General features: G+C 38.0%; 1 protein-coding gene across 2 annotated transcripts in view; it reads right to left on the minus strand.

Moving 5' to 3' along the window:
* Positions 1-2,225: 2,225 nt before the first annotated feature.
* XIRP2 (xin actin binding repeat containing 2) overlaps positions 2,226-24,665 on the minus strand; it is a 286,390-nt gene continuing 263,950 nt past the window's right edge. Inside the window, exons 5-9 of one of the 2 annotated variants that reach the window (XM_008687061.2) lie at positions 23,954-24,064; positions 23,497-23,569; positions 22,431-22,561; positions 10,410-10,543; positions 2,226-3,732 (exon numbers count right to left, since the gene is read on the minus strand). In XM_008687061.2, the coding sequence (XP_008685283.2) occupies positions 2,226-3,732; positions 10,410-10,543; positions 22,431-22,561; positions 23,497-23,569; positions 23,954-24,064 (1,956 nt within the window). Of the gene's footprint in view, positions 3,733-10,409; positions 10,544-12,480; positions 21,809-22,430; positions 22,562-23,496; positions 23,570-23,953; positions 24,065-24,665 lie in introns of those variants that run through there. The other variant, XM_008687060.1, reaches the window with a different exon arrangement.

The following is a 24,665-nucleotide window of genomic DNA, read 5'->3' on the forward strand; positions in this document are numbered from 1 at the left end:
GTAGGTTTGCATTCTGTAGTTCTACTGCACTGTAGGAAAACCGTTGTTCTAATCCAAAAAAATGTGCTGCCCAGAGCCCCAAATCTGTCACAAGGATTGATTGTGTGGAAACTGCAAAAGACAATTCAGCACAACTTTCTGGGGGATAAAACATTTTTACAAGATTCATTGGAAGGCCCAGTCTCAAATAAATAATTCAAAGCCCCTTCCATGCCAAGCTCTGCCATCACACAGCCTCTTCTGGTAAAGCATTTGGTCTAGCGTGGGCCCATTCTAACTCCTTCGAAAGAGAATTATCTTCCCGGAAATATGATTTTTTATAGCATAAATATAGATATGACACAGTTCCATGATTAAATCCTAAGTGAAAAATAATTGAGACATTGTTTCATAACATTAACAGACATATGTAAAACAATGAAACAAAACGAAACAAAAATATCCTAAAGGTAAAATGTGGTTTCTTGATGTTATGATTTGAATTGTGCTGTCCTACAATTAATATGTTGAAGTCTGAACCCCTAGCATCTCAGAACATAACTATATTTGGAGTCTTTAAATAATTAACTAAAATAAAAAGAGGTCACTAAGGTGAGCCCTAATCTGACTGGAGTCCTTATAAGACGAAGAACTTTGGACTTAGACCCAGACAGAAGGAAGACCACGTGCAGAGAGAAGCTATCATTGAAAAGTGAAGTAGATAGGCTTCAGAAGAAACTGACTCGCCAACTCGATCTTGGACATCTAGCCTCCAGAACTGCGATAAAACTTTATGTTTGTTTAATCGGCTCGGTCTAAGGTATTTTGTTATGGCAGCCCTAAAAACTAGTAATGTGAGTCTTAGATCTATTTGTTGAGAACATACTAGCAAGAATTTGTTACACTTTCTAAGGAAAAATAGTTTGCAACACTACATTGTGTTTTCATACTTAATAGAAAGTCAGTGGTTTGTGTTTATATTGGAGAAAAGGGGATAAGGCCCGTTTTCACGTATGTACACTTCAAATTAATGTGAAGCCACACATTTATATTCACATTATTTTTTCCTCTCAGAATCATCAAATATATTTGCAAGAAGGTAAAATCGGCAGAAAATTCAGAAGACAAATTTTCCAAAGTCTCTTTTTTGTAATGGAAAACCTTAATATCCATCAAATACGATAAAAAACCTGACAAAATGTAATAATAATATGATTTGTATATTTATTGATTATATATGGTAAGCAATAAAAATGTGATGTGCATAATTTATTTAAGTAACTTCCAAAATCTTGTCATTCAGTTGATTTCTGAGTATGGACTCCACATTATTTTGAAGAAAAATTGATATTTTTCATTAAATGTTTACAGATATATTCCATGATAGTTTGCTATAGGTAATTATTTTAAAAACATAACAATACTCATATCTTTAAAAATACAGAGCAAATGGGGTGCCTAGGTGGCTCAGTCAGTTAAGCCTCTGCCTTTGGCTCAGATTATGATCCCAGGGTTCTGGGATCAAGCCCCAGGTTGGGCTCCCTGCTCAGCGGGGAGTCTGCTTCTCCCTCTGACCCTCCTCCCTCTCATGCTCTCGCTCTCTCACTAACTCTCTCTCCAATAAATACATAAATATATAAAATCTTTAGAAAAAATACAGAGCAAACAAGAAATGAAAATTTTATATTTTCTAATAATACCATGTCTTTGATTTAGTATTTTATTTTTTCCAGGAGTGTGTGTGTGTGTGTGTGTGTGTGTGTGTGTGTGTGTTAAATACATGCCCCTGAAAAGACAGTTCCTAAATTATGGAAAACATATATACTTAAAATGTCAATATATTTGCAAAAAAGTTCAGAAGTATTTTGGTTTGCACCCCAGGTGATTTCATTTTATTTCAGCAGAAATTGTAGAGAAGGTAGAAGAATTGTGATAAACATCATCAGTACAGAATCCTGCCAGTGATGTTACCTGGCATGTTGAAAAACAGCGCGATAGACTTCAGTGCCATTTGACAGGAAAACAGAGCCATATTGTTTCAACTTTTCATTCCAAGTAGATTGAAAACATTGTATAGCTTAATACAAGGAAAATCCTGTTGTGATAGACAGGAAATTTCTGAACATCAAGTTTACAACAAGTTTAACAAAAGGTTATCAAAATCTCTAGTCTTGTTTCGAGACATCAGTGTTTCTCAGTGCCCGAGTGTGGACTCCAGTGACACTAAGTGGTCCTCTAGAGATGTTTTACTCAGTGTCACTGTACCACCTATTCCGTTTAATTTGCTCTTCCACAGTGAGTTGTCCAGACTGGACCCCCAATCTGGGAAATGAAGGCTTAGCTGCACATTCACTGCTCAGAGCACCAAAACTGGGATTCCCATTAATGGGGGCTCTTCCTATTGCTTCACCCTGCCCATGTTTGATATCCTTCCCAAATTCTCTGAAATACAAACATGGCATATTTTTCATTTGGTCGACAGAATCTATGAAGTCATGCTCGAAAATATTCTCATTCTTTTTGGAAAAAGCAGCAATTTTCATGGTATTAGAAAAGAAGAAGTGTAGGTTTTTGTTATTTGCCTGGTTTCTTTTGATGTTTAAGATACTTGTACCAGAAGAGGCTCCAGAACTTTCTTCCTTTACTATGAAGCCACCACTGAGGCCCGGTTTGGGAGCAGACTGCACGGGACTGCCAGCAGTAGCTCCGTCAGCCCGTTTCCCGAGAGCCATAGTTAGTCCATTCCTCGCGGATGCCTTTTCAGATTCAAATAGGCCAAGTAACTCTGAGATTCTAGATGCATTTTCTAAATTTTCAATTTGATTTTCACTTGCAGTGTAGTTTGCTTCACTTGACAGTGGTAATAGATTAGGAAATTCTAAAATAGATGTCTTCTGCCTGCAATTATTCAGACACGAGACGGCCACGTAATTGTTATTATTATTCTTATTCAAATTCTCTTTGCGATTTTCTGGCACAACCTCATCATCAGTGTTAGTAACCTGCAAAACTTCTGCACCATCAGGTTCATTAGTTTTTTCATTCTTCTCCTTCTCAGCACTCTGCACAAGCACATTATTGTTGTCATTAAGATCCATTTCACTTTTCCTTTTATTCTTTGTATCTTCAGCCTCATTCAACTTATCTTGCACATTCTTATTTCCTTCCTTTCTCTCATCTTTTCTTGCTTCATACATTTCCATTTCTTTGATTCCTGTAACATCCTCCTTCTGACCTGAATGGATGGACTGCAGATATGGCTGCAGGAAATAAATGTTATCTTGCTCTTGTCCTTTATTTTCCAGAGTTTTAATGTGTTCTATTAGTGATTCACTTTTGAATTCAGCAGATGTAGCAACTGTCGTTTCCGGTGGCCATTTAGGTTTACTCATTTTGAGCTCTTCATCAAGGGGGAAAGTTTTCTTAGGCATCTCCCTGGAAGGAGGCCAAATGATTTTTAATTTTCCCCTCTCCCTGAATTTTCTCACATCATCTCTTTGCCCTTTACTGTTACCATCATCTAAATGTTTATTAGGATCTCCAAGTACGGCAGCATTTTCTGCACTATCTTTACACATATTTGTTTTTTCATTAGGAGTAAAGTCCACTGAGCTGCTTTGATTTTTGCAATTCCATCGATCTTTATGTTGTTTGTGTCCAAAACCTTCATCATAATTTCCTTTAGATTTGAAAAGTTGGTTAAAGTGAGGTTTACAATATATTTGTCCATGAAGTGATGCATAATTTCCCAAACTGCCAAAAAGGAAAAAAAAAGAAGAAAAATATTTAACATTCCATATATATATTGCAAATTCATAGGGAATTAGGTAACTATTTCAAGAATGAGTCAGAGATTCAGTGCAGTTAACTTACTGGCAATAGGAATGTGCTTACTAATTGAATGTTCTTGTTAGATAATAGTTACCACTAATACCTCACATGATACATGTCTTACAGTATTTAGAATTTCATGCTGTATGTCAAGTATTGGTATAATAGGTATTATGGTGTAATGCGTGTGTGGTTATAGATGGTGCAAAATGATGGGACTAAATCTGCTAACTCAGTAATTTATGTACGGGGCTGCAATTTTCAATAAATCCTGAATAGCACACACACACACCAATGAACTATTAAAATTTTCTCATTAACTAGATTTTGAGTGAATTGGAAAGCTTGCTTATGCAATTGGTTATTTGGCCTCTTTGGGGAGATTAACAAATAGAGTGCCCGTTAAAATTAAAATCAGTTTGGTCAAAGGCATCTTTTTTTTTAATATCTCTGAATCTCCCCCACATAAAAGCAGATACACAAATTAGATAACAAAGCTTAAACCCATGGATAAAATTTGTAACAAAATTAAGTGACGAGGTATCCCCACCAACCCCAAAACACAAGGAGGAAAGAACAAACCAATAGCTATAAGTGGCATCTGTATGAGTGATAGTGGAGGGAGCAAGGAAGGTGTCTGAAAGACCAGAAAAGATAAGACCACAAAACAGCCAGCCAGTATTTCCTGGAAAGTATCACATGTCAATCAGAGAATAGTAGCTGAAATGAGGAGAGATTTTACCTCCTCCATTAGCCAGTGAGTGCAAGGGCTCTGTGGAAGGAAAATCTGAAGAAGGTAGAGAAGTCAAACTCTCAAAGATGACCAATTAAAACTCTCTTTTTAGGACAAGACATACCCTGACAAAAAAACATGAGAGTGGAATCCAAATGTAAATGGATAATGATGACAACAAAGAAAGAGAAGGTCCCGACTAGCATGGGGGAGAGGAGTCGAGGCAGGAAATCCCAGGAATCGAGAAATTATAGTTTTTTGGTAGCTCTGTGAAGTTTGGAAAAACCATCCTGAATTTTGCCTCCTTGTAAGATTTGGGGAAATGAATGCCATACAAAAATAAGCAAGAGAAAAGTATTGAGGCCAAATATTATATAAAGTTATTATAAGGAAAAACAGGGTAGGGAGCATTTTTAATATCCTACAGACAATGAAAACATGCTAGAGAAACATGTTCTCAACATCAAAATTTTAAAAATGGGCTAAAAAACATTAAAACATGATAAAGAGACTTGAAAGAACAGCATGAATTGTAATTAGAAAACGTCATAAATGAAATGGTAGAAATCAGGGAAAAAAACAGAAGTAAAAGAAAAAAGTCAGTAGTAAAAACTAAACTAAAAGAAATATAAGAGCAAATAAACACAGTAGAAAGTATTTTAAGAAGAAATAGGGGAATAAGCAGATGAAAATTTACAATCAGAAATGGAAAAGGAGAAGGATTTGAGAGAAAGACAAATATTAAAGAGAGGCACAGGGGGGTAAACAGAAGGGGGAATGAACCATGAGAGACTATGGACTATGGGAAACAAACAGGGCCTCAGAGGGGAGGGGGATGGGGGAATGGGATAGGCCGGTGATGGGTAGTAAGGAGGGCACGTATTGCATGGTGCACTGGGTGTTATACGCAACTAATGAATCATCGAGCCTTACATCGGAAACCGGGGATGTACTGTATGGGGACTAACATAATACAATAAAAAATTATTATTAAAAAAAAAAGAGAGGCACAATATATACACGTATGGATAAAAGGAGTTCCTGAAGTAGAAAATAAAGCAATGAAATAGGTTAAATACTAAAAAGCTACAATTCAAGGAAACTTCCCTGATACAAAGAGGTCTGAAAGTACGTATTCCAAGAGCACACTAGGCCATTGACACTGTTGACCCGCAGTGACCAACATCAACAACTATTCTAGTCAAATTACTGGACTTTATTTTTTATTTTTTTGGACTTTAAATAAAAAGAAAAGATCCTTTGTATTTATCTAAAAAGGAAAAAAAGAGAGCATATGATTTATAAGAGAAAGGAAATTAGATTATCAGTCATTTGCAACACTTTATGCCAAAAGAAAATGGAATACATTTAAGATATTCAATGAAACAAAGTATAAGTCAAAGATTTTACTTTCAGCAAAACTGACTTTCCATTATCAAGATCACAGAACAGACTTTTGTGAGGGCAGTACTGGAAAATAAGCTTGCATAACCAGAAGGGCTACAGAAACATTGACATAAAGATTGGTGGCAAGCATTCTCTATATTGTCACCTATAAACTAAGATGAGATGAGGACAAGAGGGAGACGGTGTGACACGTGATGGCTATTTCATATGACACCAAAGATTGAGCACAGTTTAAAAAAAAATGGGGTGTGGGGGCGCCTGGGTGGCACAGCGGTTAAGCGTCTGCCTTCGGCTCAGGGCGTGATCCTGGCGTTGTGGGCTCGAGCCCCACATCAAGCTCCTTTGCTATGAGCCTGCTTCTTCCTCTCCCACTCCCCCTGCTTGTGTTCCCTCTCTCACTGGCTGTCTCTATCTCTGTCAAATAAATAAAATCTTAAAAAAAAATTTAAAAAAATTTTTAAAAAATGGGGTGTGGATGAGTGAGGTGCAAATGCTATTTTTTTAAAGTTTTCATAATCAAATTAAGGGTGCTGATAGTTTTGCCATTCCAAAATTGTTGTTCAATTGAATATGGGATATTCTAATTCTGTCATCTTCTTAGTCTTTGAGAACCAACAGTCCTGAAGTGAAAACAAGGAAACAGATGTGGAATAGAGAAGAGACTAAGGCAAAAGCAATTCAGTTTTGAACTCAATTTGGAAATATTCCTACAAATTCAGGACATATTTTTTCTTTATATACAAATATTTGCTAGCTCTTAACACCAAGAGAACTTCAAAATAGTGACCAATCCAGTAGAAAAGAGCATGGAGGTTGTAGTATTGAAATGCCATTTCTCATATAAAGAAACCAGAGCTTAGGGAAATGACTGATTCCAGGTCCAGGGGAAATAAATGTACCAAATGAGCATGGAATATCTAGTCCTATCAGGTGATGAGGAAACTATCAAAGATTACTTAGGTCTTGCCAAAAGGAAATACCTAGTCCTATCAGGTGATGAGGAAACTATCAAAGATTACTTAGGTCTTGCCAAAAGGACTCAGGCGAAAACCTGAAGAGGCCAAGGATAGAATAATTGTAACGTAAGAAATAGCTGGGAGATCGGTAGGAGAAGGAAGGGAAGAATGAAGGGGGGGTAAACAGAAGGGGGAATGAACCACAAGAGACTATGGACTCTGGGAAACAAACTGAGGGCTTCAGAGGCGAGGGGGGGTGGGGGATTGGGATAGGCCATGATGGGTATTAAGGAGGGCACGTATTGCATGGAGCACTGGGTGTTATATGCAAGAAATGAATCATGGAACATTGCATCAAAAACTAAGGATGTATTGTATGGTGATTAACATAACATAATAAAAAATTTAAAAAAAAGAATAATTTGAGTTTCAGTAATAATAATAACTGCATCTGATTGAAACCAATCAAATACATGTAAACCTATGAGTTTATAAAGATATTACAAATATTTTAAAATTAGTTACCTCTAGGGGATGATAAGGAACCATTTCATTACATTGTCAAATAAATAACTGATACATTGACAAACCAGGTAAATAAAGGGAAAAAAGTTATGCATTTATTCTGCCTTTCCTCTACCAAATGTACCACCAAGTAACCAAATAGTAGATGAGGGGAAGCATCTTCTGTAAAAGTATTCAAACTAAAAATGAAAAAGAAAGAATAAAATGAGAATATGAACATTCTGCAGACATCAATTAATCGATATAGGTGTTAAGCTTCAATATCTGCTATGATCACAAAACCAGAGATAAGCAGACACTATGTGCTTACTCTCTTCTTGCCAACACTCCCTATGTTCTTGCAAAAGGTATCAAATCTTAGTTTACACTAGAATCTAGATTCAGCTGACAGTTTGTCAGAAATGCAGGGGAGAAAGGAGCATATGAACTGCACGACTAGTGTGCAATCAGCAAATCCAGACTGTGGAAAATTCACAAATAAATTGCAAGGAATGAAAGAAATGGACAGAAACCTTTTAAAAGACTTAAAAGAAATGTCAAAGTTTAAAAAACTGAGTAAAACTATTGTATCTAGGAGAGCATATTTGGATTTAAAAAACTATAAAAATGTAAGGAAGCAATAATGAAAAAGAATACTGTTCACTCAGAGAGAGAGATAACTGGTGTTTGGGCGGGGCACATGGAAGGAGCTTCTGAAACTGCTGCAATGTTTATTTCTTGAACTTGGTACAGGTTACAAAGTGTTCACTTTATAATCATTCATTAAACCATAGATTTGCTTTGTTTTTCTATATTTGTGGCTTTTTGTACAATGATTTTTAAAAAATATCAGTCATAAAATATTTTCGAGTCCTTACTAAATGTCAGCCTTTACTAGGTGTTGTCAGTCAAACATGAACACATTTCCTATAGCTGGAAAACAATTATAATAGATTGTGTTAAGAATGGGGCAAGCACAGAGGATGGTCTGGGAGCGCTAGGAGGGACACGTGACCCCTATGTGGGGCTCAAAGCGGGCTTCTTCAAAGGCATGAAGTCTCAGTTGAGGTCTGAAGAATAAGCACATATTAGCCGGCGGAGACCTGGAGGAGAGGCATAGGAAAACTCTTACAAGAAGTGGAAATAACATTTGGGACCAACTAGATATGACAGAAAGATAATGATTTTAAGGAACTGAAAGAAATGAAGTCTTCATGAAAAGTAACACGCAATGGGAGGAAGGGGTGTTAGAAAAGGAGGTGGGGCAAGATTCTAAATTGCCTGTTAATTCATAGTAAGATGCTAATTTGACTTTGATAGAGGAAACCATTATGCTTTAAACACAGATGTGACCTCAGATTTGCATTTTAGAAAGATCATTTTCACTGCAGCATGGAGCATGGTATTGGGGCAAGCTGTTGTTGGTGGTGATGGAGGTAAGAGATAGTGGAAGCAGGGAGACTAAACTGCTAGAAAGAGTGTGGCATTAGTACAGGTGAGAGATGACACTTGGAGGATACCTGGTGTGTGGGGATGGAGAAAAGTGTATAGCTCAAGAGGCATTTATGGGACCTCAATTATAGGACTTGGTCATTGCTTGGAGACAGGGAATGAAGAAGAGGAAGGAGTCAAAGGTAACTTCATGTTTCCATCATTGAGTTAATGTTAATGTCATTTATTGAGAGAGTATCATAGAGATCACGAAGTCAAGAAAGGAACTTTGGTAGAGAGAAGATAATGGGCCATATTGAATTTCGTATACTTATGAGAAATATAATTGGAGGTAAATATTAGTAATTAAGATATAAGCATCTGATAGAGGACAGAATGGGCTACTAGAACAGGTTTCAGAGTTATTCCACATGGATGATGATTAAAGTCATGGGAGCGGATGCAGTAAAGCATCTACATACAAAGATTATAAACAGTGAGAAGAATAAGCGGCCATAACAGAATTCTAAAGAACTCTAACATTTCAATAATGGACAAAGAAAGAGTCACTCACAAAGGAGTCTGAGAAGGAACACCCGGAAGGTAGGAGGAAACCATTATACTCTGGTGTCATGGAAACCAAAGAAAAAACATGTTTGCAGTAAGAGGTGTTTGACATTGGCAATTAACGCCAGGAAAGATATAGCCTGATACACACTAAATTTAGCAAAATAATTACAATTTCAGCATCTCAGATGATAGCCACACCAAATGCCACATTCATTAAAATTCATTTGTGACTGTGTTGATAAGGTGCTTCTGTTGCCCCAGAGTGGGGGGGGGGGCAGCATATCTTACCTGACACTGACAATACTCTAAATTATTATTATTATTTTTACTTAGATGAAAATCCCAGACCTAGGTAAACTCCAGCCCGCCACCTGATTTTGCATATGAAGTTTTATCGGAGTACAGTTGGGCCCGTCAGTTTATAGCCGCACTTGTTCGTTTAGTTGTCTGTGGATGCTTTCGCACTCGACTGGAAAGTTTAGTGACAGAAATAGTATGGCTTATAAAGTCGAAAATATTTACTACCTGGCCCTTTACAGTAAAAGCTTACTGACTCCTGATCTAAAATCTAGATTTTAGGGGTGCTTGGCCGGCTCGGTCTGTTGAGCATGCTAATTCTTGATGTCAGGGTCTTGAGCTCAAGTCCCACGTTGGGCTTACTTAAAATAAGGTTGAAAGTAGAATCTAGACTTTAGACTAAAGTAATAACTTAAAAATCCTGATTTACACAGCATTTCTTGATTTTTTTGTGTCTCTATGATCTCCAGGATTGGACAAAAGGGACCCTTCTGGATTTGATCAGGAAAGCAAAATTTCAATAGGAAAAAGGTCAATAGGAAAAAACGGCTATCCTGAGAAAAACAGAACAGAACCTGACCACATCCCCCGTTATAGGTGTTTCAATGGCAACAAGATCTAGACGAATTTGTATCTTCCAGAGGCATGTGTACACTGTAGACTCCTCCAAGATTTGTGCCACGGACCACAAAACATTTTACCTCAGCTTACTGTTGCAGTGGCGGCACCGGAAGCAGGACTTATGAAAACTCTGCTTGTCTGCTACCAGGCACTCCATTGGATAAACAGTCTTCTGACAAAGTATACATAGTTCCTTGTCTTGGGGGAGCGGCTTCTAAAATAAAAATTTACAAAAGTTTACGTGATACTGTCTTCAATCCCACTGTAAAACCAAAACAAATGACAGCATATTGACTGGCTGTGCAGTTAGAATAGAAGCTCTAAGACTGTTGTCCTCACCTGGCTTCTCTGGACAGAGGCCTACCATCAGATGTGGGGTTCCTGCACAATCACCGTCCAAAGTTTTCATTCTTTAAGGCATTCTGGAGAGATTTTTCCAGAATACCTACATATCTTTTAAACCTGAGGATATCATATTTATTTAAATATGTCCGTGATGACTTAGTGTTGACTCTGTGACATCATTTCTTAACTTTAATACGGTGAGACTCCCGAATACATTCAGATGCTCAGGGCCATTTCTCCTCAGTCTAAATGGCTTTAGATTTTAGGGCTTTTTAGATTCTCCTGTTTGCCTTTTACACTTTTCCTACCTCTTCCCTGGCTCTACAGTAGCCACGGCCCCAGGCTGCTGCGCTCGGGTGACTGCGGCCTCCTGGGAATCACAGCAGTTCCATCGCTAACCAGTGTTTAGATAGTGGTTCAAAACGGACATAGAACTGTTACCTCACCACACTGTTACCTCCCTGTTGATCCTCACCACAATCCCATGAGACTAACGAACCAAGTTCCATATCAGTTATATATAAAAGCATATATGCTCAGGGTTCTTTTTATAAATAAGATGTACTTTAGGGCTTTGATGCTTGATTTGCGCTACTAAGTGATCTCCTTTGTTTATTTGGTTCTAGGAGGACACATATTTCTATATTTAACACAGGGGGTTTTGGTTTTTGTTTTTTCTATATGCTTTTAGCCATCTTAACAGAAGCCGAGCATTTGAAATTAATTAGACAGCTTTGCTTGATTATGCCAGAAGCAAGCACATTGAGAAATCATATTAATCTGATAAACTAGACACATATGTTGCAAATATGATAGAGGCAAAATTATTAGTTTCAGCAGTTTTTATTTTTGAGCTTGATATTTCTTTCAATCTGTTTAGAAGAATGGACTACCTAATGGTGTACATTAATTATGTCAAATCCTTTTACTGTAAAGCCTCATTAATTGTAAAAAGTAGGGAAATATAAAGAAATGAACTGTTTTCTGATGTTAAAAAAATACTAAGTTCATGTGTTTTGAATCTCCCTCCTTCTAAATACATAATCAGATTTTTAAAATGTATTGTCCAATTGTCCGTGTTCATCTGTGAGTGAGGCCAATTGAGTTATCATTTGGAGTTTAAGAAAGGTGAAATAAAATTAATTATAGAAAAAAACTAGTGGCATTAGAGAATGCTAATTCCATCCAACTTAATAACAATAATTGAATATACAAAAGTTCTAATTCCATATCTATACTTTTGTCAAAGATATCAATCAATAAAAATCATTAAAGTACATATGAAACATGTAAATTGTTTCTCGGATTATTATTAGGCTATATTGAATTCAAATGCAAACACCACTTAAGTCTGGCAGTTAAAAATATGTCAATAGTAGGTCAATAGATATTATCTAATACTGTCTTAAGCAAGTGGATAAAACATTAACTTTAAATCAAAATATTAATAATGTGCTATGGGTATACCATTATTAAATATACACTTAGATACAATTATTAATACTATTACAATAACAATTGTTATATCTGCTGCTTTATCCAAAGTCTTATTTACCTTGACAAATACAAGTCTCAATAATCTACATAATAGCGTTTGTTATTCTCACACCGTGCAGATGAATCTTGTATTAGATGCTTTTGTAAAAAGAAAGCAGTAGGAGCAAGCAGAAGACAAGGATATCCTCCAGCCAGGGAAAGCTGTTAGTTTTTGGTTATTTTCAAACACCCTTTGAACCGCAAGTCATCCTAACTATGGACCATGTGCCTTTAAATGGGTTAATCGTCACACTCTGCAAGCTCATTTACCGCTTATAAACGCAGATTCCCCTTGGAAGGTGGTTCTCGTCTCCGTGGCAGAAGCCTCTGAGTTTGCAAATCCCAGGCTTTTAAAAACGCTTTCACTCTCCTGCCATGCCTTTTGAAAATTCCTCCTGAGCTCCTCGGGTGAATCAGAAATATCTAAACTATGGCCAGCGATGACATCTTCATAGGTTGGTGGGGCATGCTTGAAGTCAAAGCCAGATTTGCCAGCTTCTGAGCTATGTGATGAAGAGACCGTCGTCATCGTCGACCCAACAACTTGACCCTCAAACGCATCCACGCCTGAGAAGTGTTCACTTACAGACCTCGTTTCAGAGTGGACGCTGGGCTGCTTTACAGGAACCTTTTCTTGCGGCTCTCTAGGACGATTGCAAGAAAAGCCTGTAAAACTTGTGTTTTCTAGAGATGTCAATCCAAATTCCTCCTTACAAAACGAACGACTTTCTTGTTTCATATTATGGTCGGCTTCTCCATTTGTATAAACTCTCCTGTTTGACTTCGCTTCGAAAACGGGGTCAGCTTCGAATTCCCTGAACCATCTGTTTATTTCATTTTCATGGTCACTCAGGAAATTTTCAGCCATTTGAACAGTTCGGTTGGCGGCTTCATACCTCTGCGTGTGCTCTGCGCGGCGAGGCCCTTCCACCGTGCGGATGATTTCCACCGAGTCGAAACTCTCAGCGTCCGGCAGCAGGCGCTGCGCGGAATTCACCGCGTCTTTGTGAACGTACGTCGCCCGTTTCTCGACCTGCCTAATTTCCTCCTGGGCTTCCCTAGATCCTCTGAAGGGGCCACCATCTACATGATTTACGCTAATAGGTATGGTGATTGTGGGGGGAGAGTCCCTACCACGAGTTTCTATCTTAATTTGACGACGAAGTGTTGCAGGAGACGTGATGATCTCAGACCTTTTCTCTACTATCGGAACCGGGGTCACTGACGGACACGGGGCGGCCCCTCTGGCCAACTTTGCGGTGGTGTCTTTGAGTTTGACGAGCTGCTCAGAGCGACTCCTGGGCGGAGAAGGGGAAGCATTTGCTGTGCCAGCTCTAGACGTTTGTGACACGGGGCTTCGCGGGGATGGCTCAGCAACACTGTCTTTTTTAGGGGACTGAGAGAGCTCGTCCTTAGTAGAGGTTTCTGGTCGCCGGGCAGTAGACTCAATTGTTATGAAAGTTGGTGATGGTGGGCGTGTTTTTAAGGAGGGAGGAGAGATCTTGCTGTCATCTAGTTTAATCTCCTGATGGGTTTTCACACGACTGTGAGCCGTTGCTTCCTCATGAGTTGCTACTTGGCGGTGCTCTGTTTTGTCTACAATTGTATTTTCTTGCTGTTCACTAACGTTAGACACTTTAGATAACGTTTCATTAAGGCTAGTGAGTTTATTTCGCTGCTTTTCTTCTTTGGAGGCTATCATGGCTGTTTGAATTAGGTTCTCGCAGGACACAAGCATATCCTCTGCTTGAGTTTTAATACGCGTTATTTCTTCTTTGATTTTTTCTATGTTATTCTCCATAGCGATGCAAACACCGTATTGTCTTTTTTCTTCACTTAATAGCCATACTGGAATAATATTTAGCAGTGTCTGAAACGTTTTAAGGCCATTTTTATCTGGCTCCATTTCAAACTGCTTTACCCTAGACAAAATCTGTTGTAGTTCTTCACGTTTTCTCAAGAATTCCAATATATTTATAGCACATTTTCCATCTTCCTGCTGGGATTCTTTCACAGAGGAAAATAAAGATTTGTTCTGTGTAATCTCTTGCTTTGAATCTTTACTATCAGAAAAGACGTGTTTCTGTTGTATGCCCTTGACTCCGAGACATTTTTCTTCCTGCAGATTATTATATGGCTGGGGCAATTTTTTATGTTCAACTTGACTTTCGGAAGTCTGTATTTGTGTTTGCTGAATATTCTGCATCTGTGAATCAAGATGTACGTCAGTAACCTTTTGTTTGACTACCTTCTGTGCTGATTTATTCAAATGTTCTCGTTTTCTCTCAACTCTTAGTTTCTCTTCCTTTGGACCAATCGTTGACGGTTCCTGATTTGTTCTTTCACTTGCTTGAGGTTTCCCATTCTCAGATTGTCTAAATTCTCCCTGCTTCTCAGGAACTATAGTGAGTTTACTTTCATGGCTTTTCCCAGTGGGTTCCGTGGGCAGTTTTATTGTTACTCTTTTCTCCTTCTTAGGTAATTGATAATATTTTTCAGCTACAGATTTCTTATTACCATATTCAGTGCTTGTTGCTTCAGTTTTCTCGGTTTTCTGGTACTGTTCCTTGCTAATGGTTTGAACATCAACATCAGATTGCTTTTTACGGCTTTCATAGATGTGGTCTGTTTCATTTGATTTGCGATCTGCAGTTGGAAGCTTGATAGTTTTAACTTTGAAACTTGGGGAAACTGGTTTTCTTTGGGGCAAGTGCAACTCCTCCAGATACTTCTGTTGTGTTTGTTGTGTACCAAACTCCTGATGCCTCTGTTTAATTTCACAAGCTGATATAGATTGTAACGTGTCCCTTGAGCTCTGTAAAACTTCCTTTTTCATGGTAGCTTTGTCTTCTGAGGCTGCTACAACATGTTGGAGCCCCTTGGCAGCGACTGTCCCTGCTGGTGTTGTGGAAAGCTGGTTGTCAGTACACACTCCTAGGACTTGAGAATGACTTTGAGAGTTTGGGTTGGGTTGAACCAAAGTGACTCCTGAATCCATTCCAGGTAGGGGAGCCTCCTCATTTGTTTTTTGTAACAGTACTTCCTTTTGCAACTCTGACATGTTTTGATTTGGGCTTTCTGTTTTGACTATGTTGTAGCAAGAACTCTCATGTTTCTGTTTTTCAAGCTCTTCTCTTTGTTGTCTGTACTTTTCTTCTGCAATCATTAAAGGTGTCTTAAATTTTCTCATATAAGGTTTTGGACTTTGTTGTCCTGAACCTGCTGAGAATGAATGAGATTTTATAAGAGGTGCCATTGTTTTTCCCTTGGGTAGTGAAGTTTCTGGAACTGTCTGTGAGAGAGACCTCATAGAGTCCATAGATAATTGCTTTCTTTCATCAAGACTTCTTCTAGATATGTTCTGCTTCATCTCTGTGTGTTCACTGCTAGTCGCTGTTATCACTCTTTTCTGATCCTTTGAGGGAGTAATTTTACATTCCATATCTGGTAGGGAATTTTCCAATTCAACTTTTGGGGAACCGCGATTCTTTTTATCTTCTATCTGTTTGGGAAATTTGGGTTTGGGGAGTGTGGGAGGTGGCAAAAGTACTCCTGATTTTCCCGTTAGGACTTTAGCCTGAGAATGAGCTTGCTGGGAACTTGAGGCTTCTTGGGAATATTGTATGAATGTTCCCCTGTGCTTTTCTTGAACAGAGGAGGAAAGGAGATGCGCTGGTTTAAGAGATGGAGTTGGAGGAGGGGGTGGTGGTGGAAACACTGATAGACCTTCTCTTTCAGATTTATCATCTTCTGGTGGTGGAGGAAGAGGCAGGCCTGGGAAACTTTCAAATTCAGCCTTTATCATTTCTGGGGCATTTTTCCCAGGCAACATCACTAAAGGAGGTGGAGGAGGAAGAGGAAATTCAATTTCCGATGATGCGTTGGAAGGTGGAGGAGGAGGTGGAGATGGAGGTGGCAGAGAGCCTTCACTTTCTTTTCCATTATTTTCAGCGTTAAAGTTGATTGAATTAAAGGACATTTCCATTGCCATTTTTAAGTCCGTGGAAGTATTTGTCTTCATTAGAAAGTCCTGGCTCTTCAGATGAACATCAGCCTGCTTTTTGTCAGTTGCCTTAAATTTACTGTGGCTTTTTGGGGAGACTTTCAGTTCTGTTATATTTGATATGTCTTGATCTGTAGGCAAAGTTGGCTGAGGGTTCATGTTCTTTTTCTTTATATCTTTATTAGAACATTGTATTTCTTGCTCTAACAAAGTTTGCTTCTGAAAGTCCTCTGAAACTTTGCAAGTTTCCCCAACTGTCATGTTGACCAGACCCCGGGTTGGACTGGGCTTAGGGCTTTGTTTATCTGTTGGTATTTTAGTGTTTTTGGTAATTTTAGGACTCTTTACAGAGAAAGACTCAGTCTGCTGGTGGTCTTTCCTCAGTTTGCAAGTTTGAGTCTGTTGCTTTCCTACTGTTTTATCGATAGATTGAGTACAGTTAAAGACAGCAGTCTTCTGTTCTCTCACAGTCTCTGATTCCTTAGTTTTTAGATTTCCCTCAGATGACATAGTTGAAGTCAATTGTCTGCTCACATGTTCATCACTAAGCTGCTGCTCTGCTATGGTGTCAATCCAGACACCCATTTTGTCCCCTGATTCCAACACATTGTTAATAGCTCTGTGGTGTGGATTAGATAGTTTTCTAAGGCTTTTCTCAAGAGCATCATTGTTGTGTTCACGATCTACGACAATCTTTACAGTGCCTTTGGGGGCTTTTGGAAGAGTAACTTCAGTTCTTTCTTCTATTAAATTTCCATGATAATTTTTGCCTATAGTTTGATTAGAAATGTCTGCTCCCCCTTGCCACCTGGCTGCTGGCTCAAATGGTCCTGGTCTTGGCTGAAGAACATTTTTTGTGTCCCTCTGGACAGCCACCTGATGAATCTTTGTTTTCTGCTCTTCTGAGGATCCTCCCATCACACTTTTCACATCTTCTTTCATTACACCTCTTTTATCTACCTCTTTGAAAGCTCTCTGTGCTTCTTTCAGATTCCTTAATGATATTTCCAGATCATCTCGGATAAGCTCCTTTTTCAGGATTTCTGTTCTTGTGTTTGTGGTCTTTTCAAGGCATTCAATAGCTTTTTCAATGTCAGCAGGGATGGCATTGGGCTGTTTAGATTCTTTCCATTGGTGGTTTGATTCCTTTAGTGACTTGAGTGTGGCCAGCATGTCACCTTTTATAATTTCTTCTGTTTTAGCCACTGTTTTCTGATTTATGGCCTGGCTGAGGGAATTTAGGGTTGATTTCAAATCACCTTTTATAATTTCTTCTTTGGGTGTCTTGCAAAATGTTGTCTGAGGCTCTGTCATAAAAACCTTAACTGTATTATGCACATCTCCTGGAATGATGTCAGTTTCATTAATAGTACGTTCAACCTGAGACTGCCTTTTCTTTAGTAACAGTTTTGTACCCTCCACATCGCCACCAATTATTTCTTCCTCTCTTTCTTGTTTCCTAGCTGTCAGTGTTTCACTTGACCCCGTCTGGAGTTGTTTAAGATAATCCAAAGCTCCAATTTCTATGCATGTTGTGAAAAACTGAACATTTCCCCTCTCGGAGGCATCGATTTTAGCCCTTTCAGATATTTTATTGTTTGATATGGAAGATAGCAAATTATGAATGGTACGTTTTACATCACCTCCTATTACTTCTTCACGCTCAACTGTGTCACCAGCATTTTCATGAAGAAGACAATAGATAGTCATATTAATATCTCCTCTTTCATCTTCCTGAATTACAATGCCTTTCTTTACAGATCTTTCCTCAGAGAACAGGTTTTTTATTGCTTGTTGTACATCACCACTCACTATTTCTTCTTTTTCAGCATGAAATTCTGTTGATCTGTTTAATAATTGAGTTTTGGTCAAATTAACATTTCCCTTCTCTTCTTCACTAACCCGAATCTCCCTTTTTGTACAGTCTCTTTTGGAAAGCAGGTTCACCATTATATTTCGGAGATCAACCCTGATAATTTCTTCTTTCTGTATCTCAGGAGATGCTTGATTCATCAGCTTGTATTTTGCCATTCGAACATCCCCAACTTCATCAGCTTCAATGATGATTCCAGGAGCCTCAATCACTTTTTGAGAATAGAGTTCTTCTAACGTTTCCTTAACGCTCTTGCCAATAATTTCTACCTTCTCTACCCTCTTTTCATTAAATTCGTGAAGGGGTGTAGTTTCAAAGAGCCAGGTAGTTGTCTTGACATCAGAAGAAGGGATTTCCTCCTTGATGATTTTTGTGGTGCTTTCATCTGCTTCCTTAATAGAATCCAAAGTTTGATTTTCAAAAAGCCATACTGCCTGCTTAACATCACCTTTCTGCATATCTTCCTGGGTGACTGTTTTGATATTTTCATATTCTGACCCTTCTCCTCTCAGCTCATCTATGGTGTGGGTTTCAAATAGCCAAGTAGATGTTTTAACATTGCCCTTTTGTATTTCATTGACACTTACTGTTCTTACATAAGTATTCTTACCACAGTTTTCAGACTCAAAAAATTGTTTACTTGTCTTTACATCCCCACCTTGAATAGAGTCCACAGTGGGCCTAGCACCACGTGATTCTTCTGAAATCTGATCCAGTGGCTGGGTTTCAAATCTGTATCTGACAGAACTAACATCTCCCTTCTGAATGTCTTCCTGGGTGACAGATTTAATAACATACACAGTCTCTGACTGATTAATTGAGTCTAATGGCTTTGTTTCAAAAAGCCACCTAGTTCCTCGTACATCTCCATGAATTACCTCTTCCTTTTTAACTGTTGTCACTTCATGATAATACCCTTCTCGGTCTTGAATTGCATAGAGTGGCTGGGTTTCAAAGAGCATTCTGTAGCTTTTTACGTCACCCTTCATTACATCTTCAGTAATTGTTTTCTTGGTGCTGATACAGTCAGATTCTTCTTTAATCTCATCTAAAGAAAAAGTCTCAAAAATAAAGCATCCCTTTCTTACATCCCCACCTTGTATGTCTGTCACTGTCTTAACTAATTCATCACCTTCTTGGCTCTCTTTTATCATATCAATTGGTTGGTTTTCAAAAAGCCACCTACAATTTAAAACATTGCCTTTCTGAATATCTTCAGTCTTTAGGGCTTTGATCTTTTTCAAAACTTCCTCTGAACTGGAACTTATGGAATCTAAAGATTGGTTTTCAAACTTATGCCGCATGCTGGAGACATCCCCAGCTTGGATATCCATTTCCATGGCCTTGATTTCTTTTCCTTCCTCTCCTTGTATGCTGTCCAAATTTTCGGTCTCAAAAAGAAAGCATGCTGTACGAACATCCCCACCTTGGATCTCCTCCTGTTTTACAGTTTGCAGTTTGACTGTTGCTTTGGAGTCAGCTTTTATGGTATCAAGTGGCTTCGTTTCAAAGAGCCAGGTACAGGCTTTGACATCTCCCTTATGAATTTCTTCACTGCCAGTCACTAATGAAACTTTTTCATAAAGAGACTCCATTGGTTGGGTTTCAAAAAGCCATCTACAAGTTTTAACATCCCCTTTAACAATATCTGTCGCTTGTTCAGTTTTACTTTCTACTTCTTCCATATTACTAAAATATTTAATCGAATCAAGAGGTTGGGTTTCAAATAGCCATTTAGCAGATTTCACATTTCCAGTCTGTATTTCTTGAGCAGATATTCCTCTAATTATCTGGAATTTATGAATGCTTTCATCAAACTGGTCAATGGGCCTTGTTTCAAAAAGCCACCTACAACTTCTTACATCACCTCTTAGGATTTCTTCTTGTTGGACTGTCTTGACTTGATGATATTTTCCAAGGTGATCTTGAATGGCATATAGTGGTGTTGTTTCAAAGAGTGATTTGTTTAACTCTACAGCACCTCTTGTGACTCCTTCCACCTCTATTTTATGTGATGCATCAAATTTCATTAAATTGTTTGATTCAAAGATATGTGTGTAATTCTTTACATCTCCTCTGTCAACTTCTTCAAGTTTCACTGTTCGTATGTATTCCTTTTTATCTTCTCTAATGTCTTCCAGAGGTTGGGTTTCAAAAATCCATTTTTGGTGTCTAACATCCCCCTTTTCTTCTTCGGAGGCAGTAATTTTTTGAAGTTTTCCTACATCAGGGCTATCTTTTAAAGCCTCTATTGGAAGTGTTTCAAATAGATGCTTAGTAGTTTGTACATCACCACCTATTATCTCTTCAGATCTTAGAGGATCTGCATCAGGAACTTCTTTTAGAATGTCTAATGGCTGCGTTTCAAACATCCAACATTTTCTGGAGACATCTGTACCTATTATTGTTTCCTTTTCAATGATGACCTCTTCTGACTCTTCTTTGATTTTCTCCAAAGGTTGAGTTTCAAATAACCACTTGGCCCTACTCACCCCACCTTTGACATTTTCTTCCATGGATATTCCTCGGACAACTTTAATTTCTGTGATATCCTTGTTAATTGTGTCCAAGGGCTGTGTTTCAAACATCCAACGTGCTGTTCTCACATCTCCCTTTTCAACATCTTCTCTGTGAACAGTTTTAATTTCTAACATTTGACCTAAACCATCTCTAATTACATATAATGGTTGAGTTTCAAAACATTTTATACTTCTCTTAACATTTCCCTTAATTTCTTTGAGTTCAGACCTGAGTTGCAATAGGTGAACTTCATCCACTGAATGAAGGTGTCCAAGCTGATCCAGATGTTGAGTTTCAAACATATATCTCACAGTCTTGACATCCCCACCAGTTATGTCCTTTGCGGCAGTTACCAACGATTCTTCTTGATGCATTTTATTCATTGAGTCTAATGGCTTTGTTTCAAACATCCACCGGGCTGTGCGGACATCTCCTCTGGCTAGCTCAGGAATTTTCTCAGCATTTTCTTCAGTGCCAGAAGAATGATCCCCTAGTGTATCTATGGGTTGGGTTTCAAACATCCATGTGGTGTATTTCACATCACCACCAGCAATGATTTCTTGATCAGCAATGCCCTTGTTGATATCATCTTCATCTGGAGAGCCATTATTGATGGAATCTAAAGGCTGATTCTCAAAGATCCATCTCATAGACTGCACCTCTCCCTTCAGAATTTCATCCAACTCCAAGTGTTCTCTTTCTGAGTTCAGAGCTTTTTGGGAACTGTCATTTGTATTTTCAAAAACATACCGGGCTTGTTGCACATCTGCTGAAACTGAGCTCCCTGGGTTCACCTGACTAGAGACAATTTCAGAAACCTCACTGATATAATCTTTTTCTAAGTTTTTTCTTAACTCAGGATGCATGTGTTTATATAAACGGTTTAATTCGTACAAATTTCTTTGCTTAGAATATAATTCTTTGGGTACTGGTGGTATTCTAGGAGGGTTGGGGAATTCAGGGGACTGGGAAAATGCTGTCACATCTATTGGAGTTTGAAATATATCAGGTGGGGGAGGAGGAAATTCTTCTGTCTTTCCCATAGCAGTGGCATTAACTTGTACCAGAGCTGAGGAAGTGGCACTGTGGTCACTGTGTTTTGTGGTTGATGTTTCCTTCCTCTGGCGGGTCGACATGCAGGAAGTGGAAGAGGTACCCACAACTGACGATGGTTTTAAAGTCTCTTCACATTCACTTCCGATCTTTAAGGGAAAGAAAGTCAAATCTTATAAAAATGGGTGTAGTGGTGAAGACTTCTTAGGCACCACCCCTCACCTGTCCACCTGCTACGATATCTCCATTGGAAACAGATGATAGACTCCTTTGAGAGACCTACTTAGGAGCAATATTTAGTGCTTGTTACTATCTTTCCTATAATTCATTGCACTTTCAGAGTTATATTCCCCATTCAATACATCAACAGCTCAGTGTTTTAACATTTACACATAATCTTGATTATTCTTCCTCCTTTGCTTAATATGCTATGCTGAGTAATCTAGAGGGAAACAATAAAAGTCTTAAAGTACTTTTGAGGGTTGTTTTGTTTTCCTTGGAATTTTAAGCACAGTATCTGACATTTAAAATTGACTTTATTATTTTATCTAATGCTAGTTATTAAACTTTAGAGCACATATAATCTTGCCATTTTTTTCTAGTGAGAAAAGTTTTAACTCTACTGCTTTTCTCATGTAGAATACTCTTCTGGAACAGAAGAGTACTGGCTCAGGATTTAGTTGAAAAACCACATCAAACATTCAATAATTTGAAATGCGTTTACATCTGGTTTTACACTTAACATATTTCTATGTAGAGAAATTGTCTTACTTTAATCTGCTTGGCTGGGGTCATCTCTTTGTCAGAATAAAGGACCTTTTCCTGGGCAGACTTCTCAAATTGCTCTTTTAAAAACTTAGTTGAAACCTTCGGAATCTCTTCATCCTCAGGTGTATCGATGACTACAAACAGGAAAGAATACCAGGGATGTTATATAACAAATAAACATTATGTTTGAGAAGGAAATTGTAATGCTATGGGAAGCTTCTCACAATGTGCATTAAATAAAAATGGTACATATGGCACTCTTCAATTATGTATGTTAGTGTATGTCAAAAAATATAGGAAGAACAGTGGGGGTGGTTATCTCTGGATGGGAAGTCATAAGTGACGGAACTGTTGTTTATTTTAATTGCATATATTTTTCAAGTTTTCTGTAAGCATGTTTTACCTTCATGTTCAGGAAAAAATAAAAAGTTATAAAATAAGAAAAGAACAGCAGAAGAACAGAAAAGGAAGACCTACTTCATTTAGGAAAACCAAAATAAAGCCAAAATAGATAGAACCAAGTAGTGATTGGGTTACAATTGGCTTAAATCTTCCCTTTTAGCTCTTCTAGGCAACAAAACTTTTCATTCCCCTTTTATAGGCAAGACAACCTGTATGGGTCTCATGCAAACTCGCACAGATTTGTCTGTAGTTTAATCTCATATCTGTAGGCTGCAAAACTGAATTTATAAGTGTTTAAATCTGTTATTAAAAGTAATACAATCGAGATAACATTTCTGTTCTCAGGGAGCTTGATAAACATTAAGTTTTATTCTAGGTCCCCGAGGCAAAAAGCAATTCAGAGGTGGCTGGCGTATCACCTTCTAGGCTTTTAGGATAAATTCATAAGGCTGATGGGCAGTGAACTATTTTAGAAGCTTATTGCATCTTTTACCACACGCAGAACCTAATTATATATAGAAATACTACTCTGTCCCCTTTGGGACCATGAGTCATAGTTACTAAATTTACTCAGTGGGAGGGATTGTGCTTTGGAAGGCTTCCATTCAAACACAGACACATCAGCAGGAGAAAGGTATATTGGGGTCAAATAATAACAAAGTCTCACCTGTTTCTTGAACATACTGATGGAACTGAGAAGCTTGGCTTATTCCCTCAGTGTGCTTTTTAAGATGAGAGGCCTATATTTAAAGATAATTTTAAATAAATAATTGTTTTTAAGAAGTCAGTTATCTTAGTACTGTACATATATTCTTCATTTCACAATGATTTTCTTTCAAGACTTCAAGTGAACATTGAGAGATGCTAATTAAACTTCTATCCCTTATTTTAATGCATGGCTCCTGCTATAACAGGGTATATATGAATTAACATCTAAAGTACACTTATATTTTTAGGATGCTCATTTTATTTTTCTAAGCATGTCAATTCCTAAGTGTGGAAATAGACACTGATATGTATTAGTATTAAACACATAAAGGACATTAAAAGCAACTGCTTACAACGAGGTCAGAATTTCTACACAGGTTTATAAACTGGAAAGTATTGTCTTTCTAAGTAGTTACCATTTCTGTTCCACGAACATCACTTTTGTGTGTTTTGGAAGCTTCTTGTTCATTTCTTTCCATTTCTTGGCTACTTCTTGAAATGTCGACCTGGCTGCTGTGGATTACCTCCTGAAAATAAATGAATAAAGAAATATACAATGTTTTAAGAAAAGTCAAAAAATTTTAACTTTTTTTATTAATGAAAAAATTAAAATTAACGAAAATTATCACAAACTTAGTGCCTTGTAACTGCACAAACTTAATATTTTACAGTTCTGTAGGTCAGAAGCCCTGACTGGGGGTGTTGATAGGTGTTAGAAGGTATTTATTCCTTCCTGCAGGCTCTAGGGGAGAATCTATTCCCTTGCCTTTTGAAGTTCTAGAGACTACTCGTTTTCCTCGGCTCATGGCCCCACTCTTCTATCAGGCTGAGGTTTTCTCACACTACCATCTCTGATTCTCTCTTCCAATTCCCTGTTCCACTTTTAAGGAACCTTGTGATTGTATCGGGCCAATCTGGATAATCCAGGATTCTCTCCCTGTCAGAAGGTCAGCTGATTAGCAGCTGTAATTTTATTTGCATTCTTAATTCTCCTTTGCCATGTAACTTATATGTCCACAGATTCTGGGAATTAGGACATAGAAATCTTCAGGAGCCATTATTCTGCCTACTGCCCTTAGTAATCAACAACATGAGAAAGATGTACCTCAAGAAGAAAATGCAAATCCT

The sequence above is a fragment of the Ursus maritimus genome, unplaced genomic scaffold, assembly GCF_017311325.1.
Source record: "Ursus maritimus isolate PB19 unplaced genomic scaffold, ASM1731132v1 scaffold_1, whole genome shotgun sequence".
Classification (NCBI taxonomy): Eukaryota; Metazoa; Chordata; class Mammalia; order Carnivora; family Ursidae; genus Ursus; species Ursus maritimus.